This window comes from Aulonocara stuartgranti (assembly GCF_965226115.1).
Source record: "Aulonocara stuartgranti genome assembly, chromosome: 22".
NCBI lineage: Eukaryota > Metazoa > Chordata > Actinopteri > Cichliformes > Cichlidae > Aulonocara > Aulonocara stuartgranti.
Window position 1 is genome coordinate 29,175,699 of NC_138957.1, and position 14,259 is coordinate 29,189,957.

Here is a 14,259-nt window from a genome sequence, read left to right on the forward strand (position 1 = left end):
CATAAATGTCTACCTACCTTTTAAAGTGTCCAGAAAGGCTGGAATTTAATTGTGTTGGTCTTGAAGTTTGATGTGTAAAGTCCAGAAGTGTCTGACGGTGTTAATGGTCATATTAAGCTACATTATCGTTTCATTTGTGGGAGCTTGCTCTTGGAAGTCCAGGTTTTAAGACAGACAAATGGGAATGGAGAAGACTTCAGATACGGGTAGAGTCTGTACGGCAGTGTTGCCCAGGAGACAAAAGATCTTGAAGCTTGGCATATCCTTAAAGCGGTTTTATTAATCCTCAGGAGACTCAATATTCTGCTCTGCAGAGTTGCTTTTTATCTTTCTTTAGATAAAATTTTCAGAAATATACACATGTACAGGAATTTGAGTTTTTACATCCAATTTGGTTCTAACAGTTTAAGCTAAGGGTCATGAACACTTTTGGTTACAGTGTAACACGGTATTTCATTTAAGTGTTTTTGGAACAGTAAATGCTTATGATGTTAAACTTAAAAAATATCATGTATACTTGAAACATCTGTGATAGATACTGAAAATAATGAGCGGTTGCTAGCTGCTTACAGTACATAATCAGAAAGTCTGATGAGAAAGCATGAACACTAAATGTAAATGTGACATATACAATAAACAAAATAATTCAATTTGAAAGTTATGTAACAGCCCCATGCAGAGCAGAATAAAGGTAGTCTTTATTCCACTGAGAGTTAGGCATCTGGTGAGCATTGTGGCTTTATAGCACATCCTTCCCTTACAGATCAGTATCTGCGGCCATAGCTTGGGGAACTGTAGGAAGAAGAAGAGAAGGTTGTTGTGAAGCTTGATCCTGTAGCATCCATGCTGCCTCTTCTGGAGCCTGACCTGGAACCAGTTCTAGAGCCAGACCGTGAACCAGAAGCAGAGCCAGACCCACTGATGCTATAGGGACTGTAAAGGCCTTTGCTTGACTGAGATGAGGCTTCAAGTAGTCGCAGACCAGTTCCCTCCTCTGTCATGCTCCTTTCAATTGCATCCTTGTAGGAGATCTTCAGCTTGGTTTTAGGGCACGTGAGGTATTTTGAATATGCACTAACGTCTCGTAACTTCTGTGCAGTGCGTGCATCTAAGGTGCCCTTCCTCACGGCCTCATCTATGGAGACTCTGCCTGTAGCATCCGGTTCAATCAATCCACCGGTGAGATACTGGACCTCTAGGAACCGTTGTCCGGCCTCATAGTACAGCCAGCCTTTCTTTAGAGCTTGGGCTGCTGACATTTTGGTTTTAGTCCTTGGATCTTCAAATCCATTGTACGCCTTCTGAGCTAAACTGATACGGTCCACCATAATTTTATCCACAAGCCCTTTATTCATTGCATCTGCAACTGAGAATTTCTCTCCAGTGTTTGGGTCAAGGATGCCTCCTGTGCAGGCCTGAGCTTCCAGCAGCCTTTGACCTGTTATATTATCAACAAGGTTTCTGTGGATGGCCTCTGTGACAGACACCTTCTCTAATGTCTCTGTGTCTAAAATACCAGCTATAGGGCCAGTTTCCTCTGTTGGGTCAGTCCATGTGGTTGCTGGTGTTTTTATGGAAGGTATTGGGCTCATGGGGTAGGAAGAAGAGGAGCCAAAGGAGGATGAGCGTGATCTGCTTCCGCTCATATTTCCAGATAGCATGTCTGCAAATTCTGTGATGGACAGCATTCCTGATCGATACTGATCCAGGGCCGACTTATCAATCAAGCCCCTTGAGATTGCATCATCGATATCATACTGTCGACCAGACCTCCTATCAATGATCATGGATTTCACAACTCCGTCAGATGAAGTGATAGTAATTTCCTCCCATTCACACTCCTGCTCTGCAAGTTCTAGATAGGTCTGGTGGTCAATAAGTCCTTTCTGATACGCTTCATACACAGACATCTCTTTGCCAGACTCTGGATCGACGATGACAACCCTTCGTTTGCGAACAGAAGATTTGGACGATGTCTTTCTCTCACGCTTCTTTTCTTTCAGTAGCAGAAGAGCAAGGCCGGTCTCTGGGTCTATCATACATCTCTCCATCAGCTGCAGGTAGGTGAGGTTTTCCTCAGTGTTGGGGTCAAAGAAGCCCTTGGTGTCATCAGAAGGGTCAGTGAGGATACCATTCATTTCTTCATCAAAGAGGCCACGTTCATAGGCTGTTTCTACTGGCAATCGGAGACTCTCTTGTGGATCAATTATTCCACCAGTAGCGATCTGAGCCTCCAGCAGACGAATGCCATGGTCTTTCAGAATGAGTCCCTTTTTCATTGCCTGGAAAAGAGAGATAACCTTGCCAGAATAAGGGTCTTTGTAGCCTGTCACAGCTCGCTCAGCTGAGAGGAGTTTGTCTTTAAACTCTGGACCAACAACACCCATTTTAACAGCTTCATTGACATTTAGTTTTAGGTTCTTAATTGGATCAATTACATAACCTGTGGCAGCTTGAGCCTCAAGAAGCTCAAAGGCAGTCCCTGGTCTGATCATGTTTTTCTTCATCGCTTGGTAAATTGATAGACGGTCTTTGCTTGATTCTACAAACACACCAGCAATACAGCTGGTCCCCTCAAGGTACTTCTTCACATCCCTGCTGACCTCCTCCACTGTGATGATCCCCTCAGTGAGATCACTGTATGTCTTTTGGTTGATAATCTGCGAGCGGAGCAGCTCATCCACAGTGATTTGTTTTCTTAGACCCTTAAAGAGAAGCCTTCTGTCTGCCAGTGAAAGCAGCCGCAAACCACTTTCTTTATCCACTCTGCATCTTTTCAGCAGCTGAGCATAGGACTGTTTCTCATCTGTTGTTGGATCAGTATAACCTCGCACATCCGCAGTAGGCTCAGTTATTCTCTCTAGTGTCTCCTTGTTGATGTATCCACGCTGCATGGCAACATCTATGGGGAGATGGAAGTAGTATTCAGGATCCATCAGTCCTCCAGTGGCATTCTGGGCCTCCAAAAGCCTTAAGGCATAATCCTCAGATATGAGGTCTTTTTTCATTGCCTGAAAGAGAGAAATCACTTTTCCAGTGTATGGATCCTTGTAACCTGTAACTGCTCTCTCAGCAGAGAGAAGTTTATCATGGAGTTCAGGACCTACAAGCCCCTTACGTACAGCTTCATCAACTGTTAGAAGTTCGTCTTTAACTGGATCAATCATGAATCCAGTCGCAGCTTGGGCCTCAAGGAGATTCAAAGCAACTTCGGGCTTAATCTTTCCATTCTTCATAGCCTGGTAAATGCTGATCTTGGGAGGACTGTCTGACATAATTCCAGCAATACAACCAGTGCCAAAGAGGTACTGCTTTACTGTTGGCATTTCCATTACTTCCCGAATATTCATCTTTTCTTGTTTCAGAAGGTTGTATGTGTGCAAGTCAATAATTCGGGCATTGTACAGCTCATCAATCGTAACCCTTCTTCTGATTACATCACATGACATACTCTGCTCAGACTTTAGTGTCTCCCTTTGTTCAATTATTTCAATGATGACAATTAGCATTCTTTCTCTTGTGATTTGCCCCAAGCGATACTGCTCCATGAGGCGGCGCCTCTCTTCTGCTGGAAGAAAATTTGAGTTCATGACTTCCCAAATGGTCATACTCTTTCCTGCAAAACTCTTGAGTGGGATGTCAATTTGAGTATTAGCTAGATCTGTTTGGGCTTGCTCCTCTGAGTACTGGTAAGACTTCTCAACAGGAGCAGGAGATTCAACCTCTGACAGGGGGAGGTAGCACAGACCAGTGTTGGGCTCTCTTTTGCATTTCTCCAGCAGCTCCTTGTAGGTCACTCTTCCATTGGTGTTGGGATTAGTGAAGCCCTTAACATCACCTGTGGGTTCACTGAAAGATTTAGCCATTTGTTTGCTGAAGTAGCCACGCTGAATGGCCACATCATTGGGAACACGATGGCTGCTAACTGGATCAATTATCCCTCCAGTGGCAAACTGGGCTTCAAGAAGAGGAATAGCATGCTCCCTCAGTACAAGCTCTTTCTTCATGGCTTGCAACAGAGAAATTTTATTGCCTGTATATGGATCTTTGTATCCTGTCACTGCTTTTTCTGCTGAGAGGAGTTTCTCATGAAGCTCTGGACCAACGACTCCAGCTTTCACAGCATCATCTACAGAGTATTTCAGGTTTTTGACCGGATCTGTTATGAAACCAGTTCCTGCTTGGGCCTCAAGTAATGTGAGCCCAGTGCTCTGTTGCAAAATACCTTTTTTTATTGCTTGATAGATGCTTAACTTTTCATCTGAATCTCCCATTGTGATACCATCAATGCGGTCTGTGCCCCGCAGGTACTTCCGGACTTTATCAGTTTCACTGACTTCTTTGGGTGTCTTTTTACCATTTTGGAGTTGCTCAAATGTAGCCTTATCAATGATGTTGGAATCAAGTAATGAACTGGCAGTGACTGGAGCCCTTAAGCCTTCAAAGCAGGCCTCTTCTTTTGTTTTGTCTTCTTTTTCATCAACCATTGTTATCACAATCTTTATCAGCTTTTCAATTGTCACATAACCCATTCTGTACTGGCGAATAAGTTCTATCCTTTGTTCCTCAGTGATGTATTCAGAGTGTATGATTTCCCAGATTGTGACTTTCCTCCCTTTGAAAGGTCCATACTCCAGTTCCATGGTGGCTTGGTTCAAAGCTTCCTTTGTTTTAGCTTCTGTAATCTGTTTGTCTTCCTTTGGCTTTGGAGCCTTCTTTGAGAGAGAGAGCAATGGAAGTCCAGTTTCTTTGTCTATGACACATTTATTCAAGAGCTGAGCATAAGTTGCATCCTCTTGTGAGTTGGGATCACAGAAGACCTTTGTCTCGTCTGTGTTTGTGTTCAAGGTCTTGCCGATTTCTTCGTCAAAATACCCACGCTTGCAGGCGATTTCATGTGGGATGCGATAGCTTTTAATGGGGTCAATAATTCCACCTGTTGAAAGTTGTGCTTCTAGCAGACGGATGCCATGTTCTCTCTTGATAAGGCCTTTTTTCATGGCTTCAAATAGAGATACATTTTTTCCTGTGTATGGATCTCTGTAGCCACTGATAGCTCTCTCTGCTGACAGAAGACGCTCATGCAGCTCTGGGCCAACAAGACTCGACTTAACAGCTTCATCAACGGGGACTCTTTCATTTTTTACAGGATCAATTATAAACCCTGTTGCTGCTTGAGCTTCAAGAAGATTCAAGGCCGTTTCTGGAGAAAGTAATTCTTTTTTCATAGCTTGATAGAAAGGCATTTTCTCCTTGGTTGGTTCATAGAACAGTCCAGCAATGCTGGGCGTCCCATTCAGTGCCTTCTTCACAGGATCCATCTCAGAGATCTCTTTAACTGTTATCTTTCCATTACTCAACTTGTTGAACACATCTTTGTTTATAACCTTGGACTCTAGCAGTTCATTGGCAGAGACTGGAGCCCTCAAGCCATTGAACACATTTTCCTTGTTCTTCTCCTTGTCTTCCACAACAGTGATGACAATTTTGATGATCTTTTCCACTGTGATCTTGCCAGTCTTGTACTGACGGATCAGCTCTCTTCTTTGTTCTTCTGTGAAGTATTCTGAATTTATGACTTCCCAAATGGTGACAGTTTTTCCTTTGAACTTTCCAAAAGGAACATCAACGTTTGATTTACTGAATATGTCTTTAGTCTCCACATCTGTGTATGTTCTCTCTGTTTGAGCTGCTTTCTCTGTCACTGTTAATATCAGCAGGCCAGTCTCTGCATCCTTGTTGCATTTTTCCAGTAACTGTTTATAAGTGAGTTGCTCCTGTGTGCTTGGGTCAATGAATAACTTGCAGTCATCGCTGGGATCGCTGAGTTTTTTGTTGATATCTGCATCAAACTGACCCTGCTTGTAGGCTGTTTGAAGGGGAACTCTGTGGCTGTTGATGGGGTCAATAATGCCACCAGTTGCAAGCTGTACATCTAGGAATTTGGTGGCCTGATCCTTCTCAATAAGTCCCTTCTTCATGGCCTCAAAAAGAGAGATTTTGGCTCCAGTAAAAGGATCTTTAAAACCAGTGGCTGCCCGCTCTGCAGACAGCATCTTGTCATGAAGTTCAGGGCCAATTAACTCCTCCTTAACAGCCTCATCTACAGACAGAAGCTTGTTTTTCACTGGATCAACAATGAAGCCTGATGCTGCTTGAGCTTCCAGGAGCATTGTAGCAGTGTTTGGAGTAATCTTCTTCTCTGTCATGGCCTGATAGAGACTCATTTTTTCTTTGGAAGGAGTCAGGACGCCTCCAACACAGCTCTCTCCCTTAAGATATGCTTTTAGCTTCTCTGTTTTTCCGAGTTCTTGTACAGAAACTTTGCCCTTTTTCAATTTATCAAATTCCTTCTTGGTCAAGACACCAACTTCATGAAGCCTTTCAGCAGGAACCTTCTCTCTTATTCCGTCAAATGCCAACATTGATTCTCCATCTTTCTTCAGCCCATCCTCAACAGAGCCATTGAAAACTTTCTTTGTTGTTCCTACCATTGTCATAGCAACTAGCTGTTCCTCCGGGACCTCATCGGTCTGAACTTCGATTTCTTTTGTTGTTGATGAACCCTGCTTTGAAGCAACCTCAAGATTCTGAAGTCTCTCTCTGAGCTTTTTGTTCTCCTCTTCCAAAAGTTTTTCTTGTTCAATCCTTTTCTTTTCTAGCACATCCAATTCTCTCTCTCTGTTTTTCATCTCTGCTTCAGCCTCCTTTTGTTTCTTTACAGCTTCATCCATAATGGCCTGAAGTTTCTTCCTTTCCTCGTCCATTAGCTTACGCTGATGTTCTTGTTCATCTTTAAGAGCCTTGGCCTTGTTTACTTCATCCTCAAACTGCTTTTCAAGCTTCTTTTTCTCATCTTCAACAGCCTTTTCTCTCTTCAACAGGACATCCTTCTCAGTGATGAAAGACTGCTGAAGTATAGCTTTCTGCTGCTCAATTTGTGCTTGTTGGGCATTTTCCATCTGTTAAGAAAAATATATTTTTTTAAAATGGCAGTAAACTGTTAGTGAAATATCACTCATCAATAAATGCATCTTAGATATTTGAAGAAATAACTCAGTATATCTATATATTTAAAATATCAATAACACTCATGTCTCTATGAAGCTACGGTTAGCAGTTAGTTAATTTAGCTAGACTGGGTACTGCTAATCTAGCTTTTCCCAATAAAAACAAAATTCAGCCCCTTAAAAAAAACACACACACACATATTGTACTGCTACTATATCCTTCTGTAATGTATTTAAGCATGCTAACACAAACACTCTACTGTCACTTACATGTTTAACAGGACAATATTAACTATAAGCATCTTTAAACTGAATAGCAGTGTTAATACAGGCCACAATACCTCTTTAGATTTCTTCTGAAGCTCCTCTGCATCCTTTTTCAGTTTCTCTTTCTCCGTTTCAAGGTCTGCTAGGGCTTTCTTCAGGTCATCAGCTTCTCTCGTGCTCTGTAGCCTCTGTGTCTCCAACTTCTGCACAACGATTTCTGTCGTTTGTTTTTCAGTCTGTTGGAGACGAGTTTTTGCTTCGTCGGCTTGCTTCTTGAATTTCTTTGCCTCCGTTTCAGCTTTAGCTTGAGCATCGCTGAGCTCTTTCACCTTCACTTTCAGTTTCTCTGCTTCAGCTGCAACTTCAAACTGCCTCTTTCGCTCGGCTTCCAGGGATTTCTGGAAATCCTCTGTCTCCTTATCAAGGCGCTGTTGGATCTGTTGTTTGTCCTCCAAAAGTTTTTTAGCTTTTTCCTGTGCCTGGTCCTTCTGTTTCTGGAGTTCCTCTGCTTCAGCTTTTAGTTTTGTAGCCTCTTGGATGGCCTGCATTTTCTCTTTTAGCATTTTCTCTGCAAGTGCCCTCTGTTCAGCCAAGTCAGATTCAGCAATCTGCCTTTGTCTGGCAGCTTCTTCAGCTTCCACGCTGAGTCTAGCAGCTTCCTCTGCAAGGCTCTTCATTTTCTCTGCTTCCTCTGCAAGTAATTTCTGTGTACTGTCTTTGTCCTTCTTCATCAGGCGCCGGTTTTCTTCCTCAATTTTGAGCTTAAGCTTCAGGAGTTCTTCCATCTGGATCTTGACTTTCGACAACTCATCCTCCACCTGTGCCTTTTGCTTGACAGCGTCATTTACTTCACCTTTAACTCGCTGAAGCTCTTCATCCAACACCTTCTTCTGCTTATCAGTTTCATCCAGCTGAAGTTTAACCAGTGTCAGTTCCTTCTCCACCTGCGACTTCTGTGTAAGTGCTTGTTCTGCCTCTTTTTTGTGCTTGGCCATCTCTGCATCAGCCTGCTGCTTCTGCTTTAGTGCTGCTTGCTCAGCTGCAGCTCGCTTAGAGGCCTCTTCCTCTGCTTCTTTTCTCAGTTTCTCTGCATCCTTCTGAGCTTTGGCCTGTTTAGCGGCTTCTTCTTCTGCAGCTTTCTTCAGCTTTTCAGCTTCTTCTGCTTTTTGGCGGAGCAAGGCAGCCTCTTTCTCAGCTTTCTCTTTGGCTTTCTGAGCAGCTTCTGCAAGTTTCTTAGCATTTTTGAATTCGTCTTTAAGCTTCTCCTGAGCAAGGCTATCTTCTTTATTCTTACTGAGAACATCTTGAGTTTTCTGCTCTGCGGCACTGCATTTTTGTGCTGCCTCTTTGGCTACAATGACCTGCTTTTCTGCCTCTTTCTCAGCTTGCTCTTTCTGCTTATTCGCTTCTTCTGCGTTCTTTTTGAGGCGTTCGACTTCCTCCTGAGCAGCTTTGCATTGACGAGCTGCCTCCTCTTCGGCTGCAGTTATCCTCTTCACCTTCTCCTCAGCCTCTTTCCTCTTCTTCTCTTCCTCTGCAGCAAGCTTTTTTAGTTTGTCTGCCTCTTTTTCAGCCTTAAGTTTGCTCTTCTCAGTCTCATCTGCAAGATACTTCAGTTTCTTTAATTCACCCTCTAGATCTGACTTCTCTTTTGAGGCTTTCTCAAAGTTGATTCTGATGATATGAATCTCCTCTTCGACCACCTTCTTTTGCCTCAAAGTTTCTTCCACAATAGTTTTTTGTCTCACCAGCTCAGAGTCAGATGAGCTCTTAAGGTGTGTGATTTTCTCCTCAATCTCTAGCTTATGCTGAGCAGCTTGGTCCTCCAGCAGCTTTCTTTGATAAGCTTCCTCCTCAGCTTTTCTCTTTAGTCTTTCATTCTCTGCTTCTTTAGCTTTGAGGGCGATTTCCGCTTCAGTCTTTAGCCGAGTTGCCTCATTGATAGCAGACAGTTTTTCCTTAAGGATTTTTTCCGCCTCAGCTCTTTGCTGGGCTGCCTCATCTTCTGCAGTCTGCCTCTGCTTCTTCGCCTCTTCGGCGACTGATCTCAGTCTAGCAGCTTCCTCAGCCAGTTGTTTCATTTTCTGCGCTTCAGACTCAAGAAGCTGTTTGCTCTTTTCTGTGTTTGACAGTGTCACCTTCTCAGCTTCAGTCTTCATCTGTAGCAGAGCGTCCATTTCACTTCTGACTTTAGCCAGTTCGTCTTCGAGCTGTTTTCTCTGTTTTTCTGCAGCATTCACCTCGTTCTTCAAACGCTGGAGCTCACTATCCAACAGACCCCTCTGCTGCTCAGCATGTTCAAAGTCAGCCTTTAAGCGTATGCATTCTTGCTCTGCAGAAAGTTTTTGTTGGGCTATCTGTTCAGCAAATTTCCTCTGTTTTTCCAGCTCCGTTTCTGCATTCTCCTTCTGTTTAAGTGCAGCATCTTCAGCTTTAGCCCTTTTCTTGGCATCTCGCTCTGCTTCAACCTTCTGCCTCTCTGCTTCCTCTTGAGCCTGACTCTTCTTTTGAGCTTCCTCCTCAGCTTGTAGCCTCAAGCGGAGGGCTTCATTGGCTTTCTGTCTCCATGTTTCCAGCTCTTTCTCTGCTTGCTCCCTGGCTTTGTTAGCTTCTTCTTGTTGTTTCCTGAGTTTTTCGGCTTCCTCCTGTAGCTGAAGAACAGTTCCCTGCTCTTTCTTGAGGGATTCTTCCAGTTTTGTTGCCTGTTCATTGAATGACATAGCTTTGGTTTGCAACTGTGTGGCAGCAGACTTCTGTGCCACCTCTTCTACAACTTTAATCTGCCTCAGTTTTTCCTCCTCAGCCTGTTTCATGCGCCTCTCTGCCTCTTCGGCTTGTAGTTTAAATTTCTGCAGGTCATCCAGTGCTTTCTGCTTTTGTTTGGCTGCCTCTTTTTCGGCTTCAGATTTACGCTTTAGCTCATCTTCAGCATTTTTCTTTTTCTGAGTCTCCTCAGTCACCTGTTTGCGAAGCCTTTCCGCCTCGTCTTGAGCAGCCTTCCTGAGCTTCTCAGCTTCAGCAGCTTTGTCTCTGAGCTGCTGTAACTCAGTCTCAGCTGTGCCCTTCTGTTTCATTGTTGCCTCCAACTGAATCCTAATTATGTGGATTTCTTCCTCGATCTTGGTACGACTGATGAGCGCCTCTTCCAGCTGCTGACTCTTGGACTTGATCTCCTGCTCTGACAGACTCTTCAGCTGATGCAGCTCCTGCTGAATGTTTTGCTTCTGTTTTTCAGCATCCACTGCAACGTCTTGTCTCTTATTGGCCTCTTCCTTCATCTTTAACTTCAGCTCCTCGGCCTCTTTCTCTGCTTTGGCCACAGACTTAGCGTGAGCTTCAGCCAACTGTTTCTGCTTATCTAATTCCGCCTGCATCTCTGCCATCCGTTTCCTCTCCGCTTCTTTAACTTTTTCAGAAGCTTTCTGCATTAATAAAAGAGTGAAGGGAGCTGCATGTTAGAGGTTTTACATTATAAAATACAACTATAGGCATAGTTATGGCTAAATATACACAACACAGATTTTTAACTGGAGAGATAATTCTGCATTGGGAAATGCTTTTCACGTTCATTTAACGTATGGCACACAATGTATGACACTTTACTTCACAACACCGGACAACACTACAAGTTGCTTTCATGCATAATCTGTGTAAAAAGTCTGGTAATATTATACGGTCATTATTATTGTGGAGTTGGTAAAAACAACTGCAAATTCTGTTTACAAGTGAACTCATCACAGTGTTAATATTTTGAAGGTGTGGAGGTTTTGTTGCTGGTGTTGTATTTTAGTGAAAAACTTGGATATGTAATCGCTAGAATTTAATTCAGTCACAATTTTATACATTTCTCTCCACCACTCATTGATTTTCTTAACATAAATAGGTTTATTGAAAAGTGTAAAATAATAGGAAAGAAAATAGGCAAATGATAAATAATTAGCAGCATGCAAAAAGTGCCGAGTGCAGATTAAATAATCAAACATATATATTTTTGCAGCAATCGGGATGAAAAGAACATCGAGCGTAGTGATGCAGCAAACACAGCATGACTTCATGTAACATTTAACACAGCAAGCTTGGATTTAAATGCACGTGACACGACACAAATCCAAGATCCCTCAAGTCTGAGATGAGTTCTGTTAGATAAGAAGGTGTTGTTGTGGTGACTGATACCTACAAGGAAGGTTCAACACTTTAGAAACCTGTCACATTGACCTTTAAACTGACGTCTGGTTTGAGAGAGGAGCTGATTTCTTTTGTAATAGAACATAGTTTCCACATTTTATTTGCTAGAGGAAATCATTAGAAGCAATCACTCAACTGTCATTTATCAAGCTCCCTTGTTCATAAGGGGCTGCCACAGCAGCTAGCTCTGCGTGTTTGATTTGGCAGATTTATCGGGCACAACAAGTAGTAAAATAAACAACAACAAAAAAAAAAATTTGACTGGCTTTGCTGCTTGTCTTTCTCTTTAAAACTAATCTTTGAGTTTTGGACGTGTGAAAACACCGCTCCCATTCAGGGATTTTAAAAATCTAAAGGCTAATCAGAATGTGAAATCTTAATTTGCTGTGGTGCTAAACAGTACCGTCAACAATCAGCTACATTATAATTTGATTTATTAAGGCAAGAGAAACAATTATAATAGCTTGCAAATCTCATTAAATGACAATATCTAGACTTCCAAAACCAACATCTTACAGTAAGCTGATGCTCAGCCAGAGAAATTAAAGTTCCTAAGTTATTACTGAACCAAGAACACCGTCAATAATGAAAGATTTCCAAATACGCGTGAACCTTCCCTTCACTACAGACACGAATCTGACGTGAAGACGAATGAAATGGGCTGAGAGGATTGTTTTTAAATACCTGGTGCTTTGGGGTTAATTCATCTCTTAAGCACGTGATTAATACTCATCATGACAAAGCACTGGCGAGCAGGTCAAAGGGATCAAACAAAACAGAAAGTTAGAAAGGAAGAAAAAAGGGCGGGGAGGGGAAGCAAAGGTAAATTTTAAAATAATGCATCTGAGAAGGTAGGAAGCCTGAAGCCTTTAAAATACGAGTGTGGGGGGTTTCAGGAAGAAATGAAGAAGTGATTATCAAATTTAAATTGTTGGAAAAGCAGTTGAGCAGTTTGAAAATGTGACTGAATTCAGGGCCAAATCACAGTCATGTTTACAGATCGTGTGAAATGATTTGGCTAAATACACATAGTGTCGGGGAATGAGAGACATATAGCGTAGTGGGGATGTGATGTGCGGTAACAGTAGGATGAAATTGTTTGCTTCAGCACTGTATGCCTAAAATTATGTCTGCACTCTTGGTAACAGACACACAATTTTGATGCTGTTTGATGGAAAACGATTTGCCATACATTACATTAGTGAGGACTTAACTGCACTGTTGTGTCTACTGAGTGTGCACACTTACCTCTTCTTCCTCCAGGCGGCGCTGTGTGTCTGTGATGAATTTGATGTACTGACTGGTGAGAGTCAACAGCTCACTGTAGCGTGTTCTCAGCGTAACATACTGAAAAAAACAAAGTAAAATTCACTTCACTAAATCGAATGAATGATTATTCTTTTTTTAGTCATATATCCTCATATGCGATGCTCTCCTCTTGACTTTTAATGTGAGGAGAAAGCAGAATGTATTCCCAAAATGCCAAAATGGGCAGAGGTGACAATTTCGGGATAATCATTGAGTTAGTTTCATGTTTAAAGAACAAATATGCCTGATTAACAGTCTTCTTCAACATAATTAAATACAAGCAGCTTATAGATCTTTATTGAAGCTGCATTTAGTTTCCCTTCTGTTAGTTTCCATCATGTTCTGCTGAGATTTGCACAGATTTTTCCTGTTGGCAGCTAAACACAGTGACAGGTTAACCATCATGAAAGCTTCCCCTACTTCCTTCACAGCCAGACTGTTCAAAAACTGTTGGTCCTGCTGTGTCTGACTGTTGAAAGCTAGAGTCAATCAAAACATGTCCCGATATGTTGGACGAGGAATAAGAAATAAACACGCTGTTCAGTCCACATGAAGTGGAACACCTGGTCCACCTACTGCTGGCAGCTCAACAGCTGTGTTTGTAAGGCCTACCTCCTGAATGATGTTATCGGATGCACACTCCATTTTGGGCTTTTTCAGAGGAGATGCTATGGGATCCTGGAGGGCTTTGTAGGTCAAAATCTGGAACTCGTAGTCCTGAAAACAAGAAGGGGGAAAAATTAATGTTAAGTTAAGCAGCAAACTTTTATTTTTTTAAAAGTTGAAAATTTTCAGTATTTACTTTGACAGAGTCGATATAAGCCTTTGCATTTTTCTGGCAATTTTCAACCTCCTCCTTGTTTTTCTCAATTTCTCCCAGGAGTTTCTGTAAATATGATTTAAAACAGAGAATATATCATGATTAGAAACTATTTCAGTGCATACTTCACAAACCAAGCATGATTCACACCAGGGGAGTCAAAAATATAAGTGGAGTGAATTTTTTTATTTTTTTGTGACACCCCAGTGAACACCAGAGGGCATGATGACTCTTCTACGCTTTGCCCCACACAACTTATTCTTTCCCTTTACAATACCTTCTCCTGTGCCAGCTGCTCCCTGAGAGCCTTGCTGTCCCCGATTGGCACAGCCTGAATTTTCTCCTGCCTCTGCTTCGCTTCTTCGAGCCAGCGGATGAGCCACTCGTAACTTTCGCGGTAGGAGTTCATGTTGCGCCCCAGGAGGCCGAGCTCCCGCTGCCTCAGGTCCATCTGTGCAAACACAGCTTGCCACCGCTCCAGGAGGCTTCCGACCAGTTGACGGTAATGCTCCAGATCAGCATCGCGCTCGCTGTGAATCCTCGTCATTTTGTCATTCATAGCCGTCGCCCTCCTAAGCTCGTCCTGCAGGCGGTCGAATATCACCTGGTTGGCCTCTGCTTCGGCACGCATGGACTGCACACAGAAAACAGCAAAATTACCACAAAAAT

At 42.7% G+C, this 14,259-nt stretch overlaps 1 protein-coding gene across 5 annotated transcripts in view; it reads right to left on the reverse strand.

Annotated features, from left to right (window-relative positions):
- Positions 1–14,259, reverse strand: part of pleca (plectin a) — a 48,584-nt gene that overhangs the window by 870 nt on the left and 33,455 nt on the right. For all 5 annotated transcript variants that reach the window (XM_082521094.1, XM_082521092.1, XM_082521090.1 and 2 more), the window contains 6 exons: positions 13,868–14,224; positions 13,573–13,656; positions 13,383–13,487; positions 12,711–12,809; positions 7,352–10,699; positions 18–6,962 (listed from right to left, as the gene is read on the reverse strand). In XM_082521094.1, the coding sequence (XP_082377220.1) occupies positions 765–6,962; positions 7,352–10,699; positions 12,711–12,809; positions 13,383–13,487; positions 13,573–13,656; positions 13,868–14,224 (10,191 nt within the window). In that variant the 3' untranslated portion in view covers positions 18–764. The remainder of the gene's footprint in view (positions 1–17; positions 6,963–7,351; positions 10,700–12,710; positions 12,810–13,382; positions 13,488–13,572; positions 13,657–13,867; positions 14,225–14,259) is intronic.